We start from the raw sequence: 17311 nt of genomic DNA, 5'->3' as shown, positions 1-17311 counted from the left end.
CAAAACGACACTATGACTTTGCGCTACGGCGTGTGTTGCATTTGGATCGAGGCCAACCCCCTCGAGGTGTGCCTCAGCAAAGAAATTCGCCTCGCGAAGCTCCCACTTGGTAACCATGACCGTTGGGGATTGAAAAGAAAAAAACGTTCCAGTTCATGATGAGTTTTTCACAACGATTCGCACATTCGTGGCGTGTTTCTTCTGTTTCCATAATAAAGTCTATGCCTTCGTCGCTATTTACCTATCCGTCAATTTGTATTCTTTCCATTCTAAAAGTTTTTTGTTTTTTAGCAGGGAATTTTCTTTGCACCGCGGGAGGACGATAAATAAAGTCGGACTCCGTCAAAAGAGAAACAACGCGGGAAATCGTCGAGAATTGTTCAATTCCCCGTGGAATTTATACACGCCAGAGAAATTGCTTCGGTCGGGGATATACTCTCTTGTAGATTAGAAATTTATCGCGATACAACGGTGCTGTGTATTGTATTGCCGTAATGCTTACTAAACGTAATCTCGAACACAGAAAGGAAAGGGGAATTGTGCCTCGAGCAGTCACGTTGTTATGAGGAAAATAAATATTAGATATTGGGGATGGATATTCAATGCGGGGGGAGTATCGCTTTTACCAGCATGGATATACCACGCTTCTGCATTGGAGTTCGTTATTTATCATCAGACATTTCCTAATAAAGAATTCGCTCGTTAAACGAACGCTAATTAAGACTATTGTTTTCCATTAATTGTTGCTCAACCTTTGTATTCATGTAAAATTTGCTCAGCGGATTCAGGTCGTTGATGATAAATAAATAATGAATGCGTCTGATAAAATTACAAAGTACGTTGTTTTTTCGTGGAATATAGAGGACCGCGCGGGAGAGCAAGAGCAGCTATTATATGAGATTTTCGTATACAATTGCGCAGAGACACGCCAGGCAGCATTGGGAATAAATCAGAATAGGAGAAGAGCAGAGCAAGGAGAAAGAGAGGAGAGGAGAGGACGGAGGGGCGGCGGCGGCGGCCGGCGGCTCTTTCGAATATTCGTATAACAAGCGTTAGTGCAAGAAGTGCTAGTAGCTGATCACGAAGGAGACACGTATGACACGTTTTCACGCAGGGTTCAACCACTCGAAGCTTTCGTGAGTGCATTGTGTGTTTTAGAATCGCTCTCGAGTTTCAAGCCCCAAACCCTGATACCAGAGGAAAAGCACAGAAAAGCGTTGAAAATGCAGTATAAGCGTGTTCGGAGTTGGTGGTGGGATCTTTTGGATACGAGATGTTGCCTGCTTACTTCTTCCGTTTCTACACAGCCCAAGCCAGACATCTAGTTTCGATGTCCCGGGCTGTTGGAGGAGTAACTCGGATGGCTGCTTCACTCGTGAAAAGTAAATCCTGTATATACCATTGGCCTGTCTCCTTTCCATGCTACGTTTGCACTCGTACCATATAAGACACACATACATCTAATACCAGACTCTCTCGCCAGTCTCCAATCTGCCTCAGTCTATCCACCTACCTACGTACTTCCTTCCTTCCTTCCTTCCTTCCTCTCTTTCTCTCTCCCGTGTCTCCCGTCTGCCTGCCTTTTTACTGATCCACCGCAGGGCATTGGTGTGCAGCTAATACATTCGTGCATTTCCAGATACTTCTTGAAATGAGAATACTTTACAACGGGCATTCAATACCGAATGGGCCAACATTTGGTCTAACGTATCGTCAAATTCATAAAAACGAAAGTTTGCAACAACCCCGTTCTCTGTTATTGCTGTTAATGAGACGTCGCACTGAAATAACAGACAAATTTCCGAATATCCGATATTTTCACAGCGCTTTAACTCGCATTACTTTTGCATACAAATATCAACTTTCAATCGTCCAATGCAAAACCTTCCGCCCGTATATAATTAAATAAAAATAAACCTGAGAGCAACCGTACGAAACTAACTGATATTGTTCTCGCGCTACTCGCACGTCACGTATAATTCAGCGTATTTCTAACTTTCCTATGTTGCGACAATAAATTCATTGTTTCATTGTTGGTTAATTGAAACTGCGATGCTTTCATGCTGCCCTCGTGTTTTGTCCCAACTCTAATGAATAGCATTGCTATTCAAATAAAATTCAGCGAATGCTGTGCTGTCCCGCTGTAAAATTTTCTTCGGTGTGTGCGTATGGGTATCGAATGAGAGTCTGGAAATTATAGTTCAAGTTCGTGCTCCCAATTCTATAGAATACGAACAAAAATTACGAATCATCAATCAATATCTCGCTACTGATTTTATATTATTATAATATAAAGAGATGGTGCAGTAAAAAACAAAAATTGCGAGTTAAAAGCTGGCTGGATGTAACCTCGAAGGATTATACTTTTATTCCCAACAAAGCACATGGAACAACATTAACCTACAAGCTTTCCACGGGTGACAGTAATGAGTAAAAAAAGGCATTAAAAACGAGAGACCAGAAAAAGGTGGAAAGAGAGATAGAAAGAAGGAATCCTTTAAGATACACGCGTACGCGCGACCATAGGAATTATTCGTAGTACAAGTTCGTTCTTAGACTTTTATCCTCCTACTCTTTTTCTTTTCATTCTTTTATCATGCTATCCCTCTCTCTCTCAGTCTTCCGTCTCTACAGTTTTTTTTTCGTTTTTCGGAGGTTACTTGGCGGGGGTTTAGAGACTCGAAGAGGAACTTATATATGGGAGGATGAAACACGCCGAATCTCTCTGTTCATCTAGTTGGGTTTGCCGAGAGCTCTTAGCATGGGAAAACGAAAGCAGCAGGATGAAAGGTTTGCCTGGACTTGGGCCAAAAACGTTGGTGATACACGTTTGCGAAATATTTCGCATGGTCGCTGTTACCCCTTACTTTCTGACACACACATATACACGCGTATTCGTGTGGAGGAAAAAAACGGAGCTTGAGGTTGAATGCTTGCGGGTTGCATTGATGGGAAGGGAAAGCGTATATTTATATAGTCGGAGGTACGACTATACACAAAAGATGCGCGAACCCAGTTCTCCTCGTTTCTTTTTATGTCCTTTTATTCTCCCGCCGCGCGTTTCTCTATCCCAAGAGCAATGGATCCAGCAGCATCGCTCTTTTTCGCTTCTCACTCTTTACCATTATCATAGTCTAAAAGCTCAATTCTAAATTTCTTTCTCGTTCGTATATACTTCTTTCTACGAGTTTCTCGTAGCACTCGCGGTCGTTCCACTGGACAACAGAACTCAACCGCATTCAAATCGAATCTCATTGTTGGGGAACAGAGAGAAGCTTTTCCGTTCTGCTTTTGCATAATGCAACATAATGCATCCCATTTTCGGATTACCAAGAGTCTACCACTCCGGAGACCAAAAAGCTAGCATTATATATAGAAGAAGATTGTTGCTCGCGCGCTGTCTCTTATATACGCTCATTCGGCGGTACAATATTTAGCCGCGTAGCATCGGTGTTTCACAGAAGCCCGCGCGATGAACCAAGATTTCTCTCATCATACACGGGCTTTTATAACGCTGAAAAAACGTCCGTCGAAATTCCAACAGCACGTTTTTCTTCTATAAAGTGTCTGCTTGGCTCGGACACTCGTTTTTATCGGTGTTGTTTTATGGTTGAGCGAAAAAAAGCACCTGAGATAGGTCGCTTTAGAGCTCTTTGCGGCTGCTTTCCGTATTCGTCTTTCGCCACGGCGCATCCCGGCGTCTTTGCCGTCGCCATCTTGAATGCCTTCGGAAATTCGCGCTGCAGCTTTATGTTGATGATAAAAGGATGGAAAAATAGGGGATGCGGCGAAAAACGTAAAAGTGAAACGGGTACGTGAAAAGTTTTAGCGCTCGCATCGGAGGGCCCTCCCATCATACCGCTTCAACCCTTTATCTGACAATCTCCTCTTCTCGCGTAGCGATAGAAGAGCGTGTATACAAGCGCGCATACCTATCTTCAAGGATAAAATTCAATGTAACGCCTGTTAAACTCGATTCTTTCAGCTGGCAAATGCTATCTGTTGGAAATTTTGAGATCACTTTTTCCTTTACCATCTTTAACGAAAAAACGGGTGAAAAAAAAATATAATAATAGCCAGAAAACACAAGGCTCCCGGAGAACAAGGATGTAACGAGAGTTACGACGCCCAAAAAGGAGTGAAATAACCGGAGAACCCATAAAAACTGCACTAAAGTCTGCAAGGTGCTTGTCTCGCGGAGAACACGTGAAGGAAAAGGATGTACGTGAAGTAAGCCAAGCGCAAAATGCTTTGCCCCTTTTTCCACTTTTATTTCTCGTACCATAGTTGAACATGAATCGCAGATTTGGAATAAAAGAAAAAAACGATCCGGCAAGGGTAAAGATGGCTGCTTCAAAATCGTATTTGCGGAAAGGCATCGAAGATGCATCCGTCCTTATCACTCCAACGAATTTTTGACAATAGGATTTCAAAAGCCCGGAAATGCAAGAATTTCTTGATAGTTCCGTTATTCTCTTTGACGATTTATGAGGGCTTTACAAGGGTCAAAATCATTCACTCGATATCGAGTGCACTCGTTTTACCAACTTTTTCTTCTCCCTCTTTTATCGTTCTATATATTCTTCCCTCGTTCGATCGAATAATCATTTCGAAATCTGTTTCCATTGAGAAGTTTTAGATTTTTGCCGTTTCTTGATAATTTGCCAATCATCCGTATGCAGGAAAATATATTCTCGTTGGAAGGAAGAACACACGTAAAAAAAAAAAGTTTTGGAGAACTGCATTCTTAACGGTCAGTGGAAGCGATCTTGTGGATGTGTCGGATTTTGTAATTATCTCTTTTTGCGCCTGCGATGTGAATCGCCGTGAACCACGACAAATCTAAATTCTTCTGCGTTCTCACGGATGAAAAACTTTGAAGTTTTATTTTTGTCTCGTCGCAACAAAAGAGCAAAAGTTTAATAAGAAAAACTGTATCGAAGGACAAGTGTCTAGACACGAAAAACTTTCAAAATACTTGAGTTACTAGTTGGAATTGTGTATCATCTGGACGATTTCTCTCCATCCGCTCCATTAGAGCGACCAAATTAACCGATCAATCACAGCCGCGCCATTTGCAGCAGCAGTACTCTCGTAGAATTTAGCATGGACGTTGATCGAGAGTCCTGGATGAAAACTCGATCAAATACTTTCCATCATTCTCCAAACGTATTTTCTTTGATTTACCATTTTCCGCAACAATCGCGCTCCGCAAAAATAGCGAATCGAGTTTTATAAAAATTTATCGAAGAGGCTTGTTCAATTCGAATTTTTCAACCGATAACGTTGACTGGGCGTTCAATGAATATTTCATTTCGAAATTCCAGAGTTGTTGAAATTCCGCTTTTATTATCTATACGTTTCCTCGCTACACGAGATCTCGAAGAAATTTTTATCACGCATGACGATTGAAAGTAACGTATTTTTCCCCGTGCGTATTTTTATTCAAGTTTGCAACAATGCTACATCGCGACGTTTAATAGCTGAATGCAGCGTAATATCGCATCGCTATTACTACGAATCGTTTCGATTCGAAAAGAAGACTTTTCCTTTTCTACCAGCGTCAAAGATTTTCATTTCAGGGAAAATCAGATTTTGATTTTCTCGTTTTTTTCAATACGGCATTTTGTCATAGTGACAGCATCGATACTGTTCGCGAGTCTCGCGAGGCGCACGACGTTCTTCACTCTTTCTATGCATCGTGCATAAAGGGAGATGTGAACCGTGCGGAATTTTGTTTTATTCTGTCGATATAAAAAGCTGCACGAACAAATATAGGAAGAAAATCGAGAGGGAACAATGAAAGAGATCCGTCAGGAAGGACGCGGGAATCGGAGCCTTCGCGGCTAGAAACGAAAAATGTTGGCCGAAATGTCAGATACATTTTTTCGTGTTCGAGAGCGGAAGACAGAGACGCGGAGCTGAAAAAATAAAAAACTGCTTGTTTTTTCGACACGTAAAATATGACGCTCGCATTGTTCGTCAATTCATCATTTCGTCGTAACTCATGTTCGAAGCTGTAACAATGGAAATAGCGTATTGGAGAGGAACGCGCGTTCAAAATTTTTCGCCTGCTCGGATTCCGTTCCACAGATTTATCTCATCATCTGGTCTCTCTTCATTCGTCATTCGAAAGTCTAGAGAAGCAAAAATCTTGAGTTCAAATTCTTACCTTTGATTGCGATACCACAAGATCCTTCCGATGCTGCATCTGCAACAAACAAAGAGAAACAAATGTCGTTCATTCGGAATCCTTTTTTTCTCTGTGAGTTTGCTAAAAAAAAGAGCCGTATGCTAAAAAGTAGAAATGTTTTTTTTTCTCAGAATCCAATTTATTGTTTAAAACAGTAGATCACGCTCGTTGTATGGAAAAATCCTATTATTAAAAAAGATTCGAGAAAATAATAATGGCGTCTGGACTACGATAGGATTGTCTAATGAATATTTACCCAAATGGAATTAATCCTCTGCCCTCATTCTCTTTCGCAATTAGAGGCGTGCTCGAATCGAGTTGCTTATGTATATCGGTCTTTCTCGAATTTCAAAGAATAATAATATAGGATGGGAGACGGATTGAATAAGATAGAAAGACCACAAAGGTGAGTCGCGAGAATAACCGTTGAAGAGGATATGCGGTGAGCAGAGTGTCGAGATAACCTCGGCTCCGGAGATTTCGATGCTGCAACATTTCTCTTGTGCTTTACTTTGTTATTTGAGAGGAAAACGAGTGGTCGAAACAAGTGAATGAATGAAAGGAAGGAAAAGTGAGACGGAAGGTTTTCGATAAAACTAAAGTCTCTCGCGTCGAATGGGTTGGGCGTGCGTGCCTCCGCTATCCCGACGAGAAAACTCGTGCAATTTAGCCTCTAATTAAACGCTAACGCGCCCGCACGGAGATTCACCCAGTTGGCGTCTCATTACGTAAGCAATCGAGCAGTGAGCGAGCGAACCTTCCGCGAGTTCAAAATTACGCAAAAAAGGGAAGTCACAGCACGTGCGCCGAAAAATGAGTGATACAATCGTTTCCCGGTACGAAATCTCTGCCTTCTCGATTCTCGTTGGATTCGATAAATGAGTCATAAATTTCTGCACTTAAACAACGTACAAAGCAAATTCAACTTTGGTCAAAAAATTTCGAGCCGACGACTAAATTAATATCCGTCATTTGTGACTCGCGAGCTCTTTGCAACTCTGAAATATAACAACGATTCAGCACTTTTTCTCTTCGCGCAATCTTTCAACTGTCATTACCCTCCCATTTGCCTCTCACAAAATATATTTCAAAGTACAATGTATGGAATTTGAAGAAAAGATCTCATTACTGAGCTGGAGAATTTTTTAATTTCCCGTAGGAATTTCTATATTGGGAGCAGCATCTTCTTGGGAGTTTCGTAGAAAAGGGAAGAATAACATGCACTGGCAAAGTTTCAATTGCTTCGCTCGATAAATGTACTGTTTGCATACAGGTAAGCAAGAATTTCTTGCAACACGATTTTTATTCCACGAAGAAACATTTCTTATTACTCACGACTTTGTAGCAGTTGATTAAATTAATTTTGGTGATAAATTAGAGGAGCTTGTTTTGAACGTACACGAAGAATGAGAAAATAAATATTCTTCTTTCATCGTAAAAGAACGTCGATTGATATTAGAATAGAAGATTTTCTTAAGAGACATTTCGATTCGAGCAATCGGAAAACGTCTACGCGCGAATATGTCATTCAATTGCAAACGGAATCCGAGGGGTTTACGGGATGCTACGGGAAATTCGAATTTTCCCACGAAGGAGTGGAATTGTAAAATTCTCGTCACGAATTGGAGTTATTTCTCGTGCTGTTTTTTTTTTCTGTATCACGTCGGTAGATATCGATAAAGTAATCGAAAAAAAAGATTAAAATCCTTCTTTAAATGATACCGCGATGGGCGTCGGTGGTAATGCATGAGAATGCAATCTTTTCATTCCGTAGAAGCTTCGTCGAGCTATACACGTACTCAATTAAGTTGTGCATTTAGTAACCAGATGAAATCCAGCGAGTTGTCCCGAATGACGATCTCGCAATGACCAAAGTTTCAGAGGATTCTAATTTTCAAAACCAGACGTTCGCGTTCATGATTTTTTCTAATTCGAGAAGTTAAAAAATTTCAGACTTGTTGAAACAAACTTTTTGATCTCGCGAAGCAAATTGTGTGTACACAAGTAGAAAAAAAAAAAAAAACAATGGAAAATTGTCATTCGGTCCGTGTCTATAATTGAATCGAGCATTTGCCAGAAGTTGCAAACGTAACGAACGAGTCGAGAGTAAACGTTGAAAGTTTGAATGTTCAGAGGTATGGAACGAGTCGATGAGACGAAGAAACGTAATAACTCGTGAGTACAGAAGTATCGAAGCTAGCCGAAGAAGGGTAAAGAAGTTAGGATCCAGGTGCAGGAAAGGAAGGAAAGAGCCTCGAAGGATAGAGCGAGGGATGCGAGAGAGAAAGACTGAAGAAAGAGAGTTGACGAAATGAGAAGAAGTAGTTAAGGAACAAGGCTCTATCGGAACCACGGAGAAGACTAAATAAATAGATGGAATAAGAACAAGTTGCAGCAACGCTTTCGGCTAGCAAGAAAATTTGGGAGATGTTGGTGGAGCAGGAAACCTGCTGTGAGTAAACGCGAGAGTAATGTACGAAGAAGAGAAGAGGGTTCGTGGTTTGGACGAAAATCAACAAAGAGTGAGGGAAAGGCGTCCGGCAGCAGGATACGATATACGACAAGTAATTAAACAAAGTAATTACTCGTTTGCGAAATGCGGGACCACCGGAGGAATCGGACAAGAAGGGTGAGAATCGCAAGGTTGAGGTTTCGAAGGAGCGAGAAGAGGCGAGAGAATAATGTCACTGTTGCACTTTAGAAGCGGAGAATTCGGTTGGACAAACGTGAGATTCGAATGCGGACATTAGGTCGGAATATCGGTGAGACGGATTTTGTGCTAGCTTTTATATTACATTTCAGGGGTGACCACGCCGTTCTCAATTTTCTTGAGCTGTAAATGGATTACCGTTGCTCGAGCGCCCCTTGGCAATAATCAGAGTGACTCGGTTGAGAATCTCGCAGCAAAAAAGAATAATTATTTCGGACGAGACGACGTTAGCGTAACTCGGCTAGCTGCGATGAAAGTAATAATAGGATTGAGGAAATTGCCGGCGCGAGAGAAGAGACGCGAGAGCGAGGCGTCCATGAGTTCCGACAATTTTTTAATACAGAGCCAACGTTTTGGTTAATAGACGAACATCGATAGAACAAATGCGCGCATATCGAGTCGGCGAATCGTAAAAAATTGACCACAGTATTTCGTTTCAACTTCTACCAATCGCCCCGCATCCATCGCACTTTTTTACTCGTTTTTCAACTGATATGTTTCTCGTTTTGCGTGCATGGCTCCTCGATGCATATACATATACATGTCAAACTGTACGTGACTTCTGGTTCGGAAATTGATATAGTTCGGGTCGTTGAGTAATTCGGAGCGTGGCCAGTGGCCAGATAAATTCGTTGATCGAATCGTCACGAGCAGCCAGAATTCAGCATCTCCAGTCCTCTCTGTTGCGAAATAGTCGTGACTTTTTATGTACCCGCCATTCTGCTATTTCCCCACGACCAATGAAACCGACGACTTTTCACATTTCAAACGACAAAAAAAAATGTTATTTCACCGTCAACGACTTTGTCAGGATGCGACAAAACTAAAATCAATAAGAAATATGCGTGATTTCAACCATTCCGATCGTTCGGCTTTTCGCCATTCGGTCAAATTGCCTATGAATTTAGCCGTTTTTCATTCGCTTGATGATTTACTCGGACGGCCGTTGATCAGACCAATGAAAACTAAAAGGTACAGAACGGCGTGGGGTCGCGCGAGAAATTCCAACGGAGTGGGGATAAATCGCGTGTCTCGGGAGCCAGACGTCGAGCAATTAAACAGCCGTCAGTCCAATTTCTTATCAGTCGCAGGGTGCAAAGTACCTGCGCAGATAGTTCCCAAGCGGACAAGCCTTCGGAGTCAAGCCAACCTCTCGCCCTACCGTCCGTTTATCCCCTCATACATCCTGCGGATAAATCACGCTAAAACGTAAAACCTAATCCTTCAATTTTAACAAACGAGCGGGTTTATCAACTTCAGGGAGGCGAACGTGTCAGTCCATTATAGAATATCGTTAATTCCTCCACGTCGATCATAATTCTCGAGGATTCACGAATTTCCGAGACACCCGGACTTTTTTCGACTTATTGAGTTTTTCGATAAGTGAAAAACACCCCGGCGAAATAACAATTGATATATCCCAGAATACAATGAGCGATTGTCGGGCATAATTAAGGAGAAACCAAGGGACTGGATTTGGACCGAAGATCCATCGCTAGCACTCGCAAGAGGGAAGCGAATATTATCACTCGCAGGGAAGTATAACGCCGCGTAAGATTTTGAGAAACAATGGGAGTTCCTTGGCTGAAAGACCAGCAGAGGTGACCTATGCGACGAGTCGAGGTGCCGAGTGATACATCAACGCTCAGTCGGAGTAATAGTAGCTTATTTCGAAGGTCTTAGCTAGCCATCGCCGTTCTCCGACTATCCAGGGACGGAAGATACTATACATAGTCATACATGCGCCGCTGCAAAGCGTCCCAAGTTTCCATCATCACCGAGTCTCCCGCACACAGCCCTTTCACATCTCTCTTCTCCATTATACTCTATCATGGCTTACCATCTAGCACTCGACTCCGTTGACAGGCAACTACTTTTCTTACTTTTCCCTACGGAAATAGTGTGCCTCTCGAGACTCATCAAGATTCTCATGTGCTACATAATGATCTTTCAAAACTAGGCGCGGTCTCAAATGCGATGAAACATCACGGCGCGTTTTATCGATGAATTTTTCGTCTTTCGCAAGTATTACGCTCGCATTTGCGAGAGGCATCTTGACACGGACGAAATAAATATAGAATCACAACGGTGTTGGCGAAGAAAATTGCGATAATCTTGCTCCGTGACAGCGAGCACCTTCGATTCGTAAACTAAATCGATTGTTCTCACGCCATGTTTTGTCGAGGAAAAACAAAAATTTCCAAAAGCGCTTGATCGCTCACATTTTCCGGTAAAAGTTTGGCCGCGAATTCCCTTGGAGTTACACGACGGGGCGGATATTTGACGGGGTTTTCACGTCGTTTTTTATCACGTCGAATCGCGTGGCGAGCAGCCAACGTTTAATCTTCGGGGCGATAAGCGACGACGGGAGGTGTGCACTCGCGCTCGCTCAACGGGTTTGGTTTCGATGACATTATCGAAAAGTCAACCCAATGGGCGTAGTCAGGATTTTTCAGGAGAGTGGGGGGGAGGGGGGCCCGAGCTTGTCTCAAGACGAATTTGATATTATTTCAGATTGCTCCGTTCCGTTTGCTCGAGGATGAAATATTTGAAGACCAATCTTTTGATAATGTTTTTTAAAATGTCGATCGTGTAATTCAACGATCGCCCAACAGTCAAGCATTCGGTCTCTTACAAATTAATCGATAAAGATTGTCACCAGCGCATTAAAAAAAAACACACTCCACCGTACTAGCTGTTGCAAAAGTTTCAGTGTAAAACCAAGTAATAACGTTTAATAGCTCGCGTGCTTCGCGCAATAAAATTTATGCAGACACCTGAGAGTGTCGCATGCTTCTGGCGATATAGAATCGGTTATCAGCGAGCATGTGCTCACCAATTGCATCATATTCGACGAAATTAACAATCTTAAAATAGAACAGAGACGACCATGATTTGGTGGTTGCTACGGTTCCCGCGTAATTTTGATGCCCGCATTATAGAAGAAAACGTTTAATTTCGAGTAGAAAATAAGCAACTCATCCGATAACGAGTGAGGAGAAAAGTGGCTCAAGTATTATTAGATTCTACGCGGTTGATCGGCGATCAACGGAAACGAAGCAGACACTTGGCACCCTTTGTGTACGCGTTTGTTTATTATATTCCGTATCCTACAAGTACGGGCGAGTGGTAGATTAATTCCCGAGAGTTTACTTTTCCATGCCCGCGCCGACCCTCACTTCAATGCTTCTCGAAATTACACCCCCTGAATGAAGGACGATAGTTGGCCAATCGTTCCCCGTACTTTTACTACCTACACATCTTCTTGGACAAATCTTCTCGGTTGTTTCTCCAGTGGATTTCCCTCGAGAAGCAACTGAGAATCTCGTCAAAGCATTCTTCCACTTTTATTATCTGTAACAAAAAGAATCTTTCTCTTCTTCTTTTCTCTGAAACACGATACTGACTGACGCAGGATGAAACGATTTTATTTAGTTCGATGCGTATCGCAAAAAAAAAAACAAGTAGTCGTAGCTCTGTTCCCTCCGAATGCATAAGCCTCTTTCATGAAATGTCAACACTGGATTCGCTATCTCGATAATTAAGCTCATTCGTGCATGAAGCATTGAATATAGCCATGGAAAAGCCATACTTGGGATAATGGAAGACGACTATTTGTTCTCGGTATATCGATTTTGTAAAGCCGTTTGGAAATATTTGTCTTCGTGGATTCACGGTATTAGTTGTATAATGAGGTAGCTTCCGAAGGATATTATTACTGCCATTTTAATAAAATGCACGACAAGAAAGTTGTTTTGTCGATTCTTTGTTGCTGAAAAGCAGGAAGCTGCTAATTTTAAGAATTTATTTTACGCTGATAAAACTTTGATTCATCGTATACAAAAGGTTTTTTTCTTCCAACAACCGCAATGCCACGACAAATGTTTCAATTTCTTATTATACGTTTGGTTGCTCGAAAATTGCGTAGCCGTTCCGGAAGTGCTTAAATCCTTGAGGCGTGGCACGAGTGCACAGTCAATAATGAGCGTTGCTCATTTCTTGTGGTAAATTCTGGCAGGCAATCAAGAGAATAGAGCAAAACTTTGAAATCGTCCTCGAACGACAAAATGTTCCGCGTATAGTTATTAAAGTCCTCTTTCTGAGCCGACTATCTTTCGTGTGCTGGCACTCTCGCGACGACGAGGCTCCGGAGAGTCACAAACATTCATCGATCTCCTCGTTATCACCGCAGAGGAGACCCACTTCGCCTTCACTCTTATCTTTTTTCAGCGGCGGACACCTAGCTGTCGGGGCTTTCAACACAAGCGAATCCCCGACGGACTCGCGATGCAATCGATTCTTTTATTCCCTCCGAGCACCCTCGTACTTACAAGTTTCCACGACAACTCGTTAACTCCTCGCCGCATTTGTATTCACATCGTTCAGGCATTTATAACGTTCGTAGAATTGCCGGCTCGAATTACTATTATTCCGATGCAACTTTCAGGCTAGTGATTTCTTTACATCCCGTTTTTCCGTTTTTCCGAATAACATGTAAATAATGAATCGTTTTAGGATCACATATGTTTCGTATATGTAATATTGTGGAGCGAGGTCGTCGTACTCGGGAGCGACAACGTCCTAGAGGATCATCGAGTCACGATACAATTAATAAACGCGCCTGTAATAACGATTAATTGTTTGAAATATGCTGATGAGCTTGGGTCTTATTAAATAATACGATGGGTAAAGGCATCCTGTGAACTGACGCGCATCGATCAAAAACAAGAGTTCGAAATTGCAGTGAACACAGAAATTGAATGGAGAAATAATACGTCGATATGAACATGGCATGAGCGTGAGACAGATTATCGCAACGGTGTAAATATTGACGGATCTTGATTGAATCCGTCAGACAAGGAAACACGAGGGTGTGTATGCAAATACTATTCTTCCCCCTTGTTTGTTTCAAACTCCATTCGTTTTGCCGGTTGTGCTCCTTGTTTCGTATTCGAGAATACATAAAGTTGAGTGAGAATTCACGCTAACAAAAGAGATACACAGATCGAAACTAAGTGCGATTTTGTGTCCCACGTGCAATCTCGTTAATGCAATATGCACGAATGTAAGTGTAGGTTTCATCATACGCGCGCGCATGTGTGTGTGTGTGTGTGTGTGAGAGAGTACAACTATATGCGAGCAGGAGATGGAACTATCGGAACTGGTTCAGATTTGAGGACCGATCGTTTGCTTTTACGCCTGCCCATGTACCGCGATAACAAACATTGGAGAAATAGATTATGCCCGCGCGTATACGGCCCGATAGCCGCGTACTTTGGTTGATCTAAAATCCCTGCTTCAGCCTTTTTTCATGCAGCAGACGAGTCTCCGTGAGAGGAGCAGTTTTCGCACACTCGATTAACAAAAAAATTGACATTGAGAAAATTCGTCGGTTTAGGGTCAAAGGATGTCGCGAGGATTTCGAAAAAACGCAAAGTGCGTGGAGTTTAAGATGCACGACGGATTTTCACTTAGAAGAGAATCGGGCTCGCCTGAAGCAGCAGCGTTGGCAGTGATAGTGCGGCTCGACTTTGTGCCCCCGAGGAAGCGCGGAATACACTACGGAAACGGATTACCTTCGTCATCCTTGTAGCTTTGTACAAGGTATAGATCGCGCTTAGCTTTCTACCAAAGCCGACGCGCCTCTCTTCCATCCTTGAAAAGTCCTCGCTACCTCTTACCTAACACGAAACCCCTGTGATACGCCAGCAGCCCATCCCACTGTCTACTCAAGCACCCGGTCTTCTGTGCACGCTTGAGGATCTGCATAATAATAGATTCAAGATGCCGAGACTGCTTTGATCTTGATTTAACCGACCTAAGCTGGTCATGCCCTGGATTAACGAACGGATTAATCAAATTCATCCGTTTAGTCGGTTCCTCATTAAAAATAACCTCCGCACTAACACGAAAAAGTCAAATGGGGATATCTTTATCGAATTTCCCACTCGAATCTCTTATTCTTATCGCGAATCAGCTTGATTTCATAAAATTAACAATGGCAAATCATTATTTTATAAAGCGATTCATTCCCCGATCGCGGGTAATCCTTGGAGAAACTCCGCTACAAGCTTTACTAATTGTAATTATTATCAAGTATTTCAATTTCCTTCTCTACTGTCATCCGCTTCCAATTATTTCCCTCGCGAAGTAAGCCCCGGAAAAGGGCTTGCAATCGTATATACATACTCCGATGGAAACACGGATCGTCTGATTTTCTATCTACATCCCACTCTGCGTGTCTTATTCTCCTCATATAGACTGCTGCTGGTGCTGCTGCTGTTGTTGTTGCTGTTCCTCTGCGCTTTACCGAATACTGCGAGGATACAGCAGCATTCACCGCAATAAACGCCGGAGAATAAGCTTTGAAATGTAAAACCGGTGCTGCTAGATTAGCCAATGAAGTGGATCTGAGGTTGACAGCTTACTCCGCTATTCTTGAGGGTTTGTCTTGTCAAGTTCTGTATACCTTTTGTACGAAAGTCTTCTTCAGGGAGTTCCAGTGCGGAGTCATCAACGGAAACGCATCTATAGTTGCAATTCTCAATACGAATCTCTCTACCATTACGGAAAACATGTTTGTTATGTCCGTTGGGTTTGAATATTTTCGTGTAAATCTGCTGTAGAGCTTTGACGCGAAAACTTTGGACATTCTTTTATCGCATTTCAATGCTCTTACAAAGAGCAGATTTTGTCATTCCATTGAAACGGGAGTGATTTGAGCGTTGCAAGTGTAAAGTAGGCGGTCCAGACGAACCTCGGTTTCCCCCCGATAGGCAATGCATTCATCAGTAAGGCTATTTATTCCGTTGAGTTTTCAGCTTATATTCGAGGCGCGCATTGAACGTTGAAAAGACGAGGGATTCGATGAATAGGCCCAAATTCTCACTTCTCCGAACTGTTCATTTGAATAGGGCTAAAGCTCGGGGCCAAAAATACTCGCGTTTCAAAAGTATTTTATCGATTCGACATGCGCCCCGGAGCATCGAAATTCCGACTCGTTCGAACAAGCTCTCCAACACCAGCAACATCGAAGAGATCAATGAATCAAATGATACTGAATAAAAACATTTATTTTCAAATAAAATCTCATGTTTTATCGAATTTATTATCTCAAAGGGTAATGTAAAAATATAAAACGACCTATGAGCTCAACGCTTTCATGTTCGGTCAAAGATCATGATCAAACTCATCACTCATTTTCTCAAGGATGATCAATAAATATTGCAAATTGCATTTCCTTCAAAATATCCCATGAATGAAAAATACCGCGAGCTTCGTCTCTGATCAGCACGATCTTCTTACTCGCCGCGACAAACTCAAGTAACTATCGTTTACGATGAGCGTCGCTAAAAAATTAAAGATTATTTACAACCGCTATTAAAAAAACGACATTTTTTTGATAATTTATGATCGACACTTTGCCGATTAAAAATCTGAACACTCTTTTTACGCCATTCGCGAATAAATCGTTGGCGGTCGTAACTTGCAATTACGCTCTTTAATATTTGGGATTTGAGAAACCCGGTACTTGAAATGACTCTTCTGAAGGCTCAACAGCCACGGTTCACCGTTGAGTATGTTCCCTCGCAGTTGTGCCAGCGAATTATTGATGTTGTAAGCATACTTTGATATTACGAACTGACTCAATTTTTGATCGACTGTTTGGAGCTCTCGTCACAGAACGTGGCAAACGAGCTGACATAATCGACCGTCTGTCAGTCGCTGTTGGTTGTGGCGTATGGTCAACGTTTCATTGGCACTTGTTGACATACATAACATTCAACTCGACTGCTCGCGAGTATAACCCACTCATATTTATTCAACGGAATATGCATACATGTACATAGAAACCCTCCCGTAGACGGGAGAATAACGTTCTATACCTTTTCGTGTCCCATCCACCGTTTGTCTTGAGCAATCGTGCGTATGGATTTTTTCATTAACGAGTATTTGTACGAAAACCCATGCGCACCAATATTGATGAATTTTCTTGATTATTCAAGGAAAAATGATCCGTTTCCTGTTGAATTTTGTTTTACGAAATTTTTGTTTTCATACTCAAATTTGCAGTATTACGAAATGACAAAATGCAAAGAAAATACGCGAGGGATTGTGAAATTCATTGTAATTGTGTGTTTTCGCAACGAGTCATTGCCACGGAGAAACGATAATGGCAGCAAATTTTCTTCGAACGTTCGTCGTTATTGCTCAGGCTCAACTCTATAACGTAAAAAATACGCTAAGAAGTTTTTTTCTTCGGTCTTGCGAGCTACAAATTTTACGACTCTGCACGGCGTCAAATGCATGTTCTGTATTTTTTTTACGGTACACACTTCGCGTTTAACAGCGAATATCCTTTCGTATTTTCTCAAGACACACATTTGTATACTCTTAAACACAAATGC

At 42.0% G+C, this 17311-nt stretch overlaps 1 protein-coding gene across 6 annotated transcripts in view; it reads right to left on the bottom strand.

Moving 5' to 3' along the window:
* The window catches only part of LOC122417597 (follistatin-related protein 5-like), a 191888-nt gene that overhangs the window by 108627 nt on the left and 65950 nt on the right, over nucleotides 1–17311 (bottom strand). For all 6 annotated transcript variants that reach the window (XM_043431237.1, XM_043431235.1, XM_043431236.1 and 3 more), the window contains one exon: nucleotides 6173–6211. In XM_043431237.1, the coding sequence (XP_043287172.1) occupies nucleotides 6173–6211 (39 nt within the window). The remainder of the gene's footprint in view (nucleotides 1–6172; nucleotides 6212–17311) is intronic.

Source organism: Venturia canescens, chromosome 10 (genome assembly GCF_019457755.1).
Source record: "Venturia canescens isolate UGA chromosome 10, ASM1945775v1, whole genome shotgun sequence".
NCBI classification, from domain to species: Eukaryota; Metazoa; Arthropoda; class Insecta; order Hymenoptera; family Ichneumonidae; genus Venturia; species Venturia canescens.
This window is presented reverse-complemented; position numbering and strand designations above follow the sequence as displayed.